The sequence below is a fragment of the Taudactylus pleione genome, unplaced genomic scaffold (genome assembly GCF_031769625.1).
Source record: "Taudactylus pleione unplaced genomic scaffold, aTauple2 ptg001573l, whole genome shotgun sequence".
NCBI lineage: Eukaryota > Metazoa > Chordata > Amphibia > Anura > Myobatrachidae > Taudactylus > Taudactylus pleione.
Genome location: NW_028285970.1, coordinates 4,009,093 through 4,024,772, shown reverse-complemented (window position 1 = coordinate 4,024,772; position 15,680 = coordinate 4,009,093). Strand labels below are relative to the sequence as shown.

Genomic DNA, 15,680 nt, shown 5'->3' with positions numbered 1-15,680 from the left:
GTGACAGCTCTTTGGATCTCATATTGAGAGTCGACAGCAACTGATTCCAAATGCAAATGTCACACCTAGAATCAACTCCAGAACTTTTACCTGCTTAATTGATAATGAAATAACGAGGGAATAGCCCACACCTGTCCATGAAATAGCTTTTGAGTTGATAGTCCCATTACTTTTGGCCCCTTAAAAAGTGGGAGGCACATATTGAAACTGTTGTAATTCCTACACCGTTCACCTGATTTGGATGTAATTACCCTTAAATTAAATCTGAAAGTCTGCAGTTAAAGCACATCTTGTTTGTTTCATTTCAAAGCCATTGTGGTGGTGAATAGAGGCAAAATATGAAAATTCTGTCAATGTCCCAATATTTATGCACCTGACTGTATGTGACAAATAAATTACAATCAGTAATGTTTTAATACATACAGATCCTTATTTTTAAAAATGGAAAAACAAGAGATATGGTAAGAACTTACCTTTGTTATCTCTGTTTCTACGAAGTCCATAGGGTCCACAGGGTTGACCTTGGGGTATAGGTTGGGAACCAAATCCGGGCACCACGCAGTTAAAGCTTTTAGCTAGCAGGATGCACCGTGTCCACTCTCCCTATAACCTCACCCCCAAGCCAGAGGCACCTCAGTTTGTAAGTAGCCAAAGGCCGGAGGAGGAAACAAAGAGAGAGAAGACTGGAACACTCAATAACCATACTCACAGAGAAGGAGACGGGAAACCGGTGAGCAGTAACACAGCCCATATGAAGCCAGGTGCGTCAGGGCGGGCGCCCTGTGGACCCTAAGGACTTCGTAGAAGCAGAGATAACAAAAGGTAAGTTCTTACCATATCTCTTGTTTTCTACTTCAGGGTCCATAGGGGGTCCACAGGGTTGACCTTGGGGATGTCCCAAAGCAGTCCTTATAAGGGTGGGGACGCTCCTGTGCTGAGAGGAGAATCCGTTGCCCAAAGGAAGCATCCTGAGAGGCAAAGGAAACCAATGCATAGAACCTTAAAATGGTGCGGACAGAAAACCACATGGCCACCGTGCAAGGCAGAATAGCCGAGGCGCCACAGTGATCCGCCCACAAGGGGCCCACAGCCCAAGAAGAATAAGTATCAATCAAAACAGAAAGGCCTATCCTATGTGTAGGCCCCTGAGATAGTCATACGAAGTCATCTAGTCAATGTCAAATTATTGGCCGGCCATCCTTTCCTGTAAAATCCAAAGACCACAAATAAGGAGTCTGATTTCCTGAAGGAATTTGAACGGATCACATAAATCCGGAAAGGCCGGACCACAGTCAATGAGACCACACCAGCCGAGAGAACTGGTGACTGAAATGTCAGTACCATAAGTTCCAGAATAATATGGAATTTAAAAACCACCTTAGGAAGAGGCACAGGGTGAATGCAACTCACAACCCTGACATGGTGGACTAACCAGAAGAGGGAGCCACATGAGAACGCTCCCAATTCCGACAATCTCCTAGCGGATGCAAACGCCATAAGAGAGAGAGAGAGCCTAAGCTATAGACCATGTAATGGCTATCAAAGCTAGTGGTTCAAATGAAGGTCCCAGGAGGGCACGAGGAACCAGTACTAAATTCCAAGGAGCTCCTAAGGGAGATAAAGGGAGGCAGAATCCAGAAAAAACACCCTAAAAGGATGAACCGGATAACAGAGAGTGGAGCAATTCCACATTCAAACCATACTGACAGTGCAGAGATCCGCACTGACAGGAAGGCCAGGCAGAGGGCGAGACCCAAGCCAGATGTAAGGAATGCCAGAACTTCTGGAAATCCTAATCACCGACGGATCGTAGCAACAGGTACGATACCATAAGAATTATGTATGCCACAGTCTGTGGTAGATCCCAGCAAAATCTGGCCTATGTGCTCTAAACATCTCAATGATGACAGAGCCAGGGAAGCCTTAGGACCACAGTAGGGACGCAGTCAAAGACAAACGATCCAGGTCCAGGGAAAAACAATGACCCTGAGACAACAAGTCCGGATAGTGAAGCAGTAGGAACGGAGTATCGATGAGGAGACTCCGAAAATCTAAGTACCAGCGACGTCTGGGATGATCTGGAGCCACCAGAAGGAACTTCCGAAGGCCTCGAGGACGAAAGGAGACCGGAGGACACAGGTACACAAAGTGGAAGGACAACTCACTGACAAAGTCACTGAAGGTTGCTTCAGTACCCCTAGTGCTGGACTGTAACACCGGTAGTGTGTGATAGAGTCAGAAGGCCATGAGGATCACCTCAGGGAGGCCCTCTCTGCTCACCAGGAGTTGAAACCTCTCTTGGAGAAGAGACAAGTCCCCGGGATGCACGTTGTGACGGCTGAGGAAGCCCGCCTCCCAATGGAGAGCTCCCGGAATGAACACTGCAGAGATGTCCAGGAGGAGACCCTCGGACTATGTCAGAATGAGTGACATTCCTGTCATTGCCACCCAACTACCAGTGTTGCCTAGATGGAGGTGACACTGTTGGACTGAACCTTTTCAGGTTTACTTTGACATATGTGTTAGGCCAGAGTGAAGGCCCAAGACAGCCTAAAGTTCCAACAAGTCAATTGGCAGGGCGGAAGCGACAGACGTCCAACTGCCCCGAAATGAATGCGGACCAGACAATGTCCGTAGCAAAAAATACCCTGGACGAGGATGGCCATAGCCACCCGGACAGAGACCGACCGTCCACCGGAGAGAGCATCATCATTTGAACAACGATCCGATAGAAAAAAACTCGATCCATCTGGAGAGGAGCCAATTATGGCAAGGCCTGGAATGGAACTGAACACATTCCACCCTTCCAAAAGAAGACACTCTGGATATTTGACCGCGCATCACAGAGAGTAATGACATATATGTCGACTGCGTAGACATCCGCACACTCCTAGCTGAAGGGTGAAGATCTTGTCTTACGCCAGAAGAATTCTCAGATTCTAAGAATCCAGCCGGGCTCCCAGATGAAGAATACCCTATGAGGGATGCAGAAAGGACTTTTTCCCCGTTGATTAAACATCTGTGCCCTGAAGAAGCCACGGCTATCCTGACCTGGCTGTAAAGTACCTCGGTGATCCTGCTAAGAGCAGGAGGCTGTCCAGATACTGGAGCAGTCGGATACACTGAACAGGTGAACTGTCAGAAAATCCATAAAGCTGGTAAACCCTGATGGGGCTGAGGACAGTCCCAAAAGGCAGAGCCCGAAAATTGCAAGTGTTGCTGTGGCACAGCAAACCTGAGCCCATGTTGATGAGAGGGCTCTATATGTACCCGTAGATACGTGTCCTGAATATTCAGAGATACCATAAAGTCCCCAGGTTCCAAACATCGGATGATGGAGCATGGTGGACTCCTCCTGAGTCCAGGCACCCTTTGAATCAGATTCAGGGATTTGAGACAGAGGATAGTCAAATGAGGACCAGTCGTCCACTGCCCCAGAAAGAAAGTAGAACAACCAGTCCCTCGCTGAGATAGTGAGGCTGGCCTAAATAGCTCTGCGTACTGCAAAGACTGTATAGCTTTCTGGATTTGTAAAGCCTTGATCGGGTCTGAAGAAGGGCCCATGTAACAATGCCTGTGAGGAGGCCGCCTGAGCAATGATAGGCCTTATCCGTGAGAGATTACAACTCCTACCCAAGCATCCGTGGTGACTTGACACCAGCACTGGGTGAACTGAGAAGTTCGGTATCTCACTCTGGAATCCCCCAGATGTAGACCTGCCCCGTCTGGCTGAAGGTTTATCCTTAGGCTTAGAAGCAGGGTTGTGTGGAAGTCCAGGTCTGCTCGGTACTGGATATGATGGTCCCCGTGGAGGCGACAGCCTAGGAAAAAAAGGCCTTTAGACTGACCCTGAGGACCAAAAGACTTAACAGATTTAATCCGATTGTAGTGGGAGTAGCTAAAGACGGTATCTTCACATTAGTGATACTGCCAATGATGCCACAATCTTGTCAAGATCAGGACCAAGCAAGATCTTCCCCATAGATGGTGTCTGCACCTCTGCTTTCCCAGAGTGCAGCCATAAGGTATTGCGGCGGATACAATCGCAGCCGAAACCCTGAAGGTTAGAAGACTGGCATCCAATGTAGGTATTCCCACATATGACAACTGTATATTTCATGTGAGCGGCAAAAGACATTTGAACCCCAGACGTGTTGGAGAGGAAAAACGTTACAAATGCATGAGCCCAGTATGCAATAGTATTAACCAACCATGTGATGGCCATGGTAGGATGGGCCAACAGCTCCTGAAAGCGAGTATATTGATTTCCGGCAAAGTTACCACCTACGGATCCATAAAATCCATCCAGGCCGGAATGGGAGGCGTATTAACGCCTGTAACAGACAATTAACATGCAAATCCACCCCAGGAGGTGATTTCTATTACTTGTGATGACCCCCAGGGATAATAATAATATTTGAAATCGGCTCCCCCCATGTGAGAGGGAAGATCCCAATACATCATCCAGTTCACGGCAGAGCCAACTGGGAAGTAACCACAGGGCGCATATCACGCCATTTTGTATTTTGTAGAAAACGACATCCACACAGGATGGCTGTTGTGGTAATCCCTGCAAGGGGAATGACAGACTGTTGTGGTACCGGAGGTAATTCATGTACTGTGAAAAACCCTGGCAGGGAGCGATAGTCTGTGTCACAGGGGTAAAGTGCAAGAAACTGCGAGAAACCCTGAGATGACAAAGGGCAGTATGGTGAAGTAACCCCAAGTGAGTTACGACAACAGGGCCGCCCGGCGATCATGAGATACAAACTGCCCAAGGGGGTCGTGTAAGGGGCCCGGCACCAGATTGCGCCTCATACATAACCCTTTGAGAGCCAAATCCTCCGCACTAACACCTGCAGTCCAAGACTTGCAGGATAGCAAAAATGGGTGCAGTATCGCGCTCTATCCCCTGGTCAGACATATCTGACTAACCATCTTGGCAGAAATAATAAGCAGCGCCATACCGGTCCTGACTGACGCTAAGATTAGCTGCAAGGACCCATTATCAGCGTATGCAACACATGGTTCCACCTAAAATATGGCAACGTGCAGCACGCAATAGTATGTGACAAACCTCACAAATATTGACAAGTATATATATGTGAGGTCTCAGAACCACCCTAGGTACACCTGTATTAGGGCAGATAGAAAGAAAAGGGATAGATATACACTGACAGGTGAGAGAAAAAGCAGACAGTCAGCACTAGCATAAGTCACATACAATGCAGAAAAATATATACATACATTAGCATGACATATAATATACTGCAAAATGTCGCTACATTCAACTGCCCAGATTCAGTGTCTGGGAAGGCTATAGCGCTGTGTACACTCACCCAAATGGCTGGGAACGCAGGGGGACTGGGCTCACTGTCATCATAGGAGTTCTGCAGCACCTAAGGGAGAAAATGGCCGCCTGGAGACCTCAGAGTAAGCGTGGCCCGCGGAGGAAGCAGCTCAGCGACGACAGACTGTAGTATTGAAAGACGCGCTGAGCTGAGGGGAGGAGCCGCTAGACAGGGAAGGCTTCCTCCCCTGGCTAGCAATTAACCCCCTGGGATGCCGGCTCCCGCTGCCGCTATAATCCCTGGTGGGCTAGTGGACACGCGGGGTATGCCTCACTGGAAGGGGAGCCCACCGCCACCGCTAGCGCCTCCGGTCCGTCCCCAGAGACCAGAGGCATAAGGCTGCATGTACACGTGGGTCACCGCAAGCGGTGACCACGCGACTTACCTGTCTCCGTCGATCCGGCAGCAGCCCAGGGATTCCTCCAGAGCCCGGCTAGTACAGACTCTGGGGTCCCGCTGCGATCCCCAGATCTGTACTGGCGTCGCAGCGCCGGCGGGGTGTAGGAGCGGCAGCTTAGACGTCCATTGGACAGTCTGATGCTGCCGCTCTGAAGAGTAGTAAAAAAGAATAAAAACAAAATAAAACTGTTAAAATAAATTTTAAGCTTAGGGGCTGTAAGCAGCCCCCCTGCGCCAAGGGTGACCTGACTCCGGCCGGGCACCAACTAAAACTGAGGTGCCTCTGGCTTGGGGGTGGGGTTATAGGGATAGTGGACCCGGTGCATCCTGGGAGCTAAAAGCTTTAACTGCGTGGTGCCCGGATTCCCAACCTATACCCCAAGGTCAACGCTGTGGACCCCCTATGGACCCTGAAGTAGAAACACCACTTTTTAAATACCACAATATTTGGATGTATCAAAAGTTTTGTGCTATGCAGTTATGTGTATGTTTAATGGTCCCAATATGACAAAGCATGTGACAATAACCAATATAAAACACATTAATATGTGAAAATTCTACATATAACAATTTGTAAAGATTGCAACAGAATAAGGAATTGTCTCCATCAATGGGGAGAGAATATTTTTGCTAATGTTAAACACACCTATGTATATTACAATGAAATACTATTAATTGCTTTAAAACACTTATTGCACGACTACCCAAACTGTACCCTATTAACCAGATTCCAAAGAATGCCACTGTAAAGAAAATCTTTTGAAAGCCTTTTTAAAAGTGGAGGTTCACTTTTGTGAAGTTCAACCCTTTCTAATACATTAAGGTAAGGGTCAGGTGGGATCAATTGAACAAGTACTCCATTGTAAAAACTATACAGTAAACATAAAAATAAAGTATTCAAATGTCCCTATATATTAGAATTGCTTTAAAAAAATACAATTAAAGAAACATTATGAGCAATGAATGTATAACAGGAGTAGACAGTTATCTTTACAAAATGTGGCACACTACACTAGTTTACATATATCGCTAATAACAAGGGTAAAATAACACTGCGCATAAAACTACATCTGATAACCAGGGGCGCCGAGAGGGGAGGGGGGGGGGGAAGAGCAGGTACTATTTACCTGGACCCGGGATTGCTTGAGGGGCGCGGCGTGGGCCCGGCTCCGCCCACCTCCCTCACAGCAGCCCAGCACACAGCGTGCTGGGCTGTAGTGGAAGACTGCTCGCGGCTGCTGAGCAGCAGCCAGAGCAGTCTCCTATGGCTCTGGGGGGGAGCAATCACACTGATCGCGCCCCCTCCTGCTTAGCGCTGGGCTGAGGGGCTTACATCATTCCCCTCCCCAGCGTGCTACGGCGCTGCAAAAAGTGTTTTTTTTGGGGGGGTTTCATCAAGGGGGCATGGCCACATCTCCCTCGATTAGGCCATGCCTGCTTCACCTGGGCCTGGCCAGGCTCTCTACGGCCCTGCTGATAACAATTATTGCACTGCAGAGTTTAAAACAGATCGCATGCCACTGTGGTAAGCAGTTAACTGAAATACATTGCAAGAAGCCATATAACAAGATCTGTTGTATATCTCATCTATTCTAATATGTGTTTTAAGCTTTGAATGGCATATTAACTTCTATTAACTATCTATTGGAATTAATGCTAATATTATCCTGCAAGTGGCCAGCTTTAAAATTAGGATCAAGTATTTTTTACCCCACATAAGGGTTACATTTCTGTAGTAATCTATTAGAAATGTATTTTGTTTTGCAGATGTTAAATTATTTGTTTTACTGAAATTGGAAGTATAACTTGCTGAAACATATTTCATTTATTCAAGCCTTTCATGAATTGAACAAAATTGTATAACTCAGATACTGCGTTCTTCCTATGAGGCAACCTCTAAAAGTCAGGAACATACTGACATAATAAAACATTTGCTTGAAGGTCTGCTTGAAGTTAGGGTAGATCATATTTGGATTAACCATTTGCAATATTTTTTCTTAAAGTTATAATCACCTCTAATCTAGCAATGTTCCATTTTTATGTTTATGGTTACTTGACTCATTCCAACTTTCCACCTAAGCTACTTCCTGAATCATGTTCATAGTTAAACAAACAAAACACCCGCACAGATTCCAGATCTCAGTGGTTCTTCCCTACTATATTAAATTTTGTATAGTATATTCTAATGATATATTATAATTATCATGGTAGGGAGGTGCACCCAGGAATATAATATTGAACAAAAATACGAAGAGAAAGAAAAAGCGTTCCTATGTGGGGAACTCTTGAACCTCAGAGTAATATTATTGTATCATGTTCCATTTCTCCTGGGATCCAACAATATACTAAAATATAACTTTTAATAATATATTAAAATAATGCCAGCGAAATATAAAAACAAAAATGTGACACAAATAGTAAAAGTGATTCTTAAAATAAATATGAAGCTTTCAAGACTAATGAAAATGTATTATCTCTTCATCGTTCCTTTATAAATCTCACATGACACAAATTGCCTTATAGGTTCAATATACCACACCACTTATTTATATATAATATTCTCCTGTAGAGGGTTCTCTTATCAGGATTCAATTAATCTAAAAAAAAAGCAGTGAGTTCTGTGACCATAAATGCTTAATTATTCCTATTATTATTAATAGTTGCTGTTTGTAAGTCCATAAATGGTAGTATTATTCCTGTTTGTTCATCCAAAATTGGAGTTAGTATTCAAGGATATCTATATTCCAAGAATATCACTTTTGCATATTGTCATCTTTATTGTGTGTAATGATATTTCACAACGCGTGTTGGTTTAATCTGACTTATTAAGAATGGTCAGTCAAACTTGGTACATCACTATCATATTATTTGTAATGAGTTTCACTGTCTCTTATCCAACCCTGAAGCTGAGTATTCTTATGTCAAAATGTCAGTATTTAGTATATAAGGGCTCTGGATATTTATGTTATATTATGGCAACTGTTGCAATTTAATTGAAACAGGAACTCATTCTGTTGATTAATGATAACAGTTCTTCCAGTACTCATGCGTCTCCTACACACTATTCAGACAGCGTTGTGAATGTAACGATCACATGTGCAGTCTAAAACAGGTTCATACATTCATATGTATGATAAGAGGACCCTCTGTTTGAGAATATTATATATAAATAAGCGGTGTGGTATATTGATCCTATAAGGCAATTTGTGTCATGTGAGATTTATAAAGGAACGATGAAGAGATAATACATTTTCATTAGTCTTGAAAGCTTCATATTTATTTTAAGTATCACTTTCACTATTTGTGTCACATTTTTGTTTTTATATTTTGCTGGCATTATTTTTAATATATTATTAAAAGTTCTATTTTAGTATATTGTTGGATCCCAGGAGAAATGGATCATGATAAAATAATATTACTCTGAGGTTCATGAGTGCCCCACATAGGAACGTTTTTTCTTTCTCCTCGTATTTTCATAGTTATCAGCTGTAGTTACAAATTATCATCACACTTAAGCATGCAAATTACTATTACCAGCAAAATCAAAGGAACAAAAAATAAAAATATTTAAACATTCTAGTTTCTAGGGCAAAATGTGTTTTAACAAAACAGGAATTCACAAATAATTATCAGTGTGTAATATTTGTAAGATATGAAACTCTTACCATAATTACTTGGTATGAGTCCTGTTTTCCCTTTACATGTACCTTTCCACCAATTTGTATCACTCTGAGAATAGAAACAAACAAACATTTTCTTTGACACAAAAAGGGAAATCCAGTACAATTTAACCACATACAAGTTGGCTATTGTGCAGTATAATTTTCACACAAACAATATCTCACTTTAATTGGATTGACTTCTAGGTATAAGCAGTTGGTATGAGCAATATCAACAGATATCCAAAGACAATCCACAACAATAAAGCAATCATAAAATGTGGGGTACACACTTGGCCAACAGCACCACCGACGGATTTTGGTAAGCATACACACTTACCAACTGGCCGCACGTTATATCTGGCCAGACATCACAACTGCCTGCCAAGTTGTGTATTGTCAATATGGCTGGTTTCTGTAGCCAGCATATGCGTTGGTTGGTCGCCTGTTAACAGAAGCAGCTGTTAACAATCTATCTTTCAGATATATTGCATCTGCCGTGCTGCACGTCTGATGCAGTATATTGTGTGTACACAGCAGCCGATGCACTGAACAATATATGCTTCGTCCGCTGTACGAACAATATATCGTTCAGTGTGTACCCAGCATTAGCCTGGCTTAGGTCAATTATCCACAGGAATCACGTTACCCACGGTAGTAAAAATGCATGCGTTTGACCTGGGTTTGGAACTCACCACCTGGAGCTCTTTCCCTGGATGAAGACCTATGTCAATCATCCATTGTCTCATAATAAGCAATTGTAGCAGACCCCTCCTTTTACCTCCACCCAAAACATGAAAACATTAATATTCCATCTTATTTATTTTATTAGCACAGTGAGTGGTGTTTCCAGATTTCCGCATTCTACAATAGTAAGGAAAGAAAGATAAAAATGAAAAAAGAAAGAAAATAGGATTCTGCAGTAGTTACTGCATTACATCTGCCCTCAGAAAGTATTGCGTCCATTATTTAGCACCAGAGGAAAAAAATAACAGTAGTATTCTCAATTTGCTCAACTAAGCTTTTAAATTGCTACACTAATACAAACTCATCACTAGGCCATCAGTCTGTTAGGATACTTTTTAAGATTCAAATGATAGAATTTACTTTGAACAGACTTTATGCAAGACATAGCAGCAGCCAATAAGAAGAGGAAAAACGGATAATTCATTTCTTTAACAAACGGAACTGCTCCGATAGCCAAAGAGATGCAAGACGATGTTTCTATACTATACAAGAATAAAGCATTATTTTTAAAGGGCAACTAAACTTAAAAAACAGACACACAGTTTTATAGATTTATGAATGTCAAATATCTGAGAGCTTGTAAGAACTGAGGATATTTCTTAATGAAGCTATGCTCATGGGGGTAATTTTTTTTCTACTATGCACACCAGAATTTTTTCTCTTATACCTGTAAAATAGTTACATGTAAAAATAGTGGTGGACACTTTCACGGAAGGATAATGTGTGCTTAAACAAGATATAGCAAGCGGCTTTAAAGATTACACTGTGAGAATTAGTTAAATATATATTTTTTAATATTATTATCAAGTGTTCCGCAGCGCCTTACATAGTACAATAATACGCCATACAGTACTTCTTAATAGCTTTTATAGTAAAAAAAAAAAAAAAACTACTTACACCACAGGTTTTGTGATCAATGGCATTAGGAGCAACCCAACAACTGGTGTTGTATTGGCACACTTGTATATAATATTACCTATATACTACAATAAAACTCACCATGTCTGAAATGTAAAGAATATCCCCTTCATCAAAATACAGTTCATCAGGCTGAAAATATTAAAGCAAAAACAGGTATATAGATTAAAAGATAATGAAAGTGACTTCAGTAACTAGTATATCAGCAAGTATGACTGATTGCTTGTCAGCAGAACAAGTTGTGGGTAATACCAGTGACAGAAGGTGAGGTCAATGCCTGGAGAGGCACACATGGAGATGGTTCTGAGTGCTGGGAGCCTGTCTCAGTCCCTACTCACTGTAATGCTCCCCTAACTACATTAAGCTTCAGTGTCCATTGATTATCCTACCTGCATCACTGTGAGTTATCTTGCTTCTGCTAACTAAGCTCCGATCTCTATACACTGCAGTTCAATTCCTGGTTACATGACACATCCAAGGTGTCCATCAGTGCTCAAGGCACCTCCGCCCCCCCATACTCAGAGGCATGTCTCTATTAGCTTTCTCTCTGTGCGGTTTACTGCCCATGGCGTGGCCCCATCCCCTGCTCTGCAAGCAGTGTCTGACTATGCAGATGCAAGGCTAAGCAGTTGTTGACTCGTCTCTCTTCTCACTGCAGTCCCAGGGAGCTCCATAAAGCTGGTGAGTATTAACTAGAAAAATTATTACAAGAAACAAAGAAGATGTTTATAAGTTATAAATATCTTCTTTGTATTTTGCTAATCATTTTTATATCAAATCTCAGGAGTATAACACGGGAGGCTCTGTCTTATAAAACCATGTATTTGCTCTTTCACATCACCCTGCTATAATGGTTTGTGGTCCAAAGAAGCAGCAGCCTTTTCTTACTTTACACAACTTCCTTATGCATGGCTCATGTGAAACCTAGGGAAAATGGTGATAAATAGTTCTAATATAGAACAATAAAATGCAAAATGTATCAAGAAAATTTAAAAATTGATCTATAATTTTACAGTTAAATTATTTAACTTGTAGTACTGTGAGGTTAATTTTTTCCATGAGTTAAGAAAAAAAAAAAAGGGTTTCAATGAAGACTAAAATTAAACAAGGAATATGTATCACTGCAAATGGGGAAAGCAGGGTAGTTACCGTTCTAGGTTCAAATGTATATAGAGCCCGGAATACTTTCACTTGCCCTGAAAGAGAATGGAAAGCAGAAAATATCAAGTATGTTAATGAAATAATACCATTAATTATGAATCTTTTTACATATTTCAAATACAAATTAAAAAAATAATTATGTAGAAAGTGTAAGAAAATGGTGTTACTATTACAGTGAGTGCACTCTCAAAAACATAAATCGCACAATGCGAAATTGTATTTGCACTTTTAATGAAACATATTTTTAGACTTTGAAAAAAAAATAATTCTACCACAATAATTACCTCCAAATAACCATTTAAAAAATACAGCCAAAACTGTATGGATAAAGATTACATGGGTGTCGAATTGGACATAAAAGTAGAGAATATGAGAAGTAAATTAACGTCAGGGGAATACAGCTTATTTTAATAGATTTCCTATAAATGCTTAAAACTTTTCTTAAAAAGTCAATATAAAGGCAAAAAATAATACAGAATCTAACTAGAAGATTACATAGAGCATTTAATCAGTTTAATTAATATAGAACAATAAAATGCAAAATGTATCAAGAAAATCGAAAAATGTATGTATAATTTTATTTTATACTATATTTATATTATTTTATAACTTATTTTAAATTTATAGTACTGTGAGGTTAATTTTTTTTCCATGCATTAAGACAAATGATTCATGAAGGCTAAAATTAAACATTAGCAACATAAACCATATTACAGCTCTATATTTACTTTCTCAACTGTAAATGGTTTGGCCAAAAGTCTAGCATCCATAATTATACTTCTTTCAATGAAATGGGTCTTGACATAAAACTTTTCATTTTTTGTTTTAATGGTCTTTATTATTTCACCTTAAACTTTCAACACTGAAAACTACAGCTGCTGAGTGTTTCTCCCATTAGCTTTCTTATGTAGTTTTATGATTTAGCAATTGAAAGGACATCATACCAACGGTTTAGCATTTGAAATGTGCAACTATTTCCTCAATGAACCAGCTGCAAAAAAAGCCAAAGCTTCTGCTTGAATAACATAATATTATCTACAGATTGCATATTCAGATAGTTTTCCTGACATATCCTGCACATGCAGTACTGGGCTATTATAGGAACATATGAGACAACTTGCAAAGGCCCAGAACTTACATACAGTAATCAACAATGCTTACTAAGATTTATAGCAAAAGAATATTAACTTACTACTGTACAACAAGGGGGACAGCACTTTCAGAAAACAGTTTTAAAAAGTGAGATGGTTTGTGCCTATTCTTGAAGCATTTTTTACTGATTATTTTTAACTTTACAGCTGCTTTCCTTCTTAAATTAGTGATGAAAATACAATGTATGAACACCCATATAGGTGAATCCATAAATTAAACTGTACTCAACAGATCAATATATACAGTGGCTTGCAAAAGTATTCACCCCTTGGCTTTTTACCTTTTTTGTTACATTACAACCAGTTATTTATTTATTTTTTTAATCTGAATTTTATGTGATGGATCTGCACAAAATAGTCTAATTTGGCGAAGTGAAATGAGAAAAATATATATAAAAAAGAATCTTTATAAATAAAATTTGGAAAATTGGCATGTGCATATGTAATCACCCCCTTTGCTATGAAGCCCCTCAAAAGTTCTAGTGCAACCAATTACCTTCAGAAGTCACATAATTAGTGAAATGAAGTTCACCTGTGTGAAATCTAAGGGCCAAATGTAAGAGAGTTTAGAAAATATGAGTTGTATTTTCAATACAGGAAACACCTGGATGAGAGTTTAAATCTTGAGAGTTATTTGAGTCTGAAAAACATGCAAGTTTGCATGTTCTGTGACTTTTGTACATTGGCTGAGTTTAAAAATGTGACAGTTTTCTCACACATTTTCTAAACTCTCACCCTATTACATTTGGCCCTAAGTGTCACACGATCTGTCAGTATAAACACACCTTTTCTGAAAGACCCCAGAGGCTGCAACACCACTAAGCAAGAGGCATCACACCATGAAGACCAAGGAGCTCTCCAAACAAGTCAGGGACAAAGTTGTTGAGAAGTACAATTCTTGGTTGGGTTATAAAAAAATATCCAAATCTTTGATGATCCCCCGGAGCACCATCAAATCCATCATCATCAAATGGAAAGAACATGGTACCACAACAAACCTGCCAAGAGAGGGCCGCCCACAAAACTCACAGACCGGGCAAGGAGGGCATTAATCAGAGAGGCAGCAAAGAGACCAAAGGTAACCCTGAAGGAGCTGCAGAGTTCCACAGCAGAGACTGGTGTATCTGTGCATGTGACCAAAATAAGCCGTACACTCCATAGAGTTGGGCTTTATGGAAGAGTAGCCAGAAAAAAGCCATTACTTAGTGATAAAAATAAGAAGACACGATTTGAGTTTGCCAAAAGGCAAGTGGGCGACTCCATAAATGTATGAAGGAAGGTGCTCTGGTCAGATGAGACTAAAATTTAACTTTTCGGCCACCAAGGAAAACACTATGTCTGGCGTAAACCCAACACATCCCATCACCCCAAGAACACATCCCCACAGTGAACCATGGTGATGGCAGCATCATGCTGTGGGGATGTTTTTCAGCAGCAGGGACTGGGAAACTGATTTGAGTCGAGGGAAAGATGGATGGTGCTAAATACAGTGATATTCTTGAGCAAAACCTGTTTCAGTCTGCCTGTGATTTGAGACTGGGACGGAGGTTCACCTTCCAGCAGGACAATGACCCGAAGCATACTGCTAAAGCAGCACTCGAGTGGTTTAAGGGAAAAATTTAAATGTGTTGGAATGGCCTAGTCAAAGCCCAGATCTCAAACCAATTGAGAATCTGTGGTCAGACTTGAAGATTGCTGTTAACAAGCAGAACCCATGAAGGAACTGGAGCAGTTTTGCCTTGAGGATTGAGCAAAAATCCCAGGGGAAAGATGTGGCAAGCTCATAGAGACTTATCCAAAGCGACTTTAAGCTGTAATTGCCGCAAAAGGTGGCTCAACAAAGACTACTGACTTTAGGGGGGTGAATAGTTATGCACGATGACGTTTTCTGTTATGTTGTCCTAAATGTTGTTTGATTCACAATATGAAAAAAAAAAAACACAACTTCACAGTTGTAGGCATGTTCTGTGAATGAAATGATGCACACCTTCAAACAATCCATTTTAATTTCAGGTTGTGAGGAAACAAAACATGAAAATTGCAAAGGGGGTTGAATACTTTTGCAAGACACTGTAGATAGCTGCTTATCAAATAACAGTAAATGAAAGAATTTGGGGGCTAATAATGCAATGTAAAATAAATATATATGTTAATTATACTGATTAACTCATTAACCATTCAAGTAGCTCCTACTAAGTGACTCTGTAATCACTGAAGCATATATACCAATAGTATAGTGAAAAGGTTCTCAAACTCGGTCCTCAGGACCCCAAACAGTGCATGTTTTGCAGGTC

At 41.0% G+C, this 15,680-nt stretch overlaps 1 protein-coding gene across 1 annotated transcript in view; it reads right to left on the bottom strand.

The window, feature by feature from the left end:
- OSTF1 (osteoclast stimulating factor 1) overlaps positions 1-15,680 on the bottom strand; it is a 55,436-nt gene that overhangs the window by 20,649 nt on the left and 19,107 nt on the right. The window contains exons 2-4 of the mRNA XM_088464050.1: positions 12,224-12,270; positions 11,156-11,206; positions 9,416-9,479 (exon numbers count right to left, since the gene is read on the bottom strand). Coding sequence (XP_088320176.1) covers positions 9,416-9,479; positions 11,156-11,206; positions 12,224-12,270 — 162 coding nt within the window. The remainder of the gene's footprint in view (positions 1-9,415; positions 9,480-11,155; positions 11,207-12,223; positions 12,271-15,680) is intronic.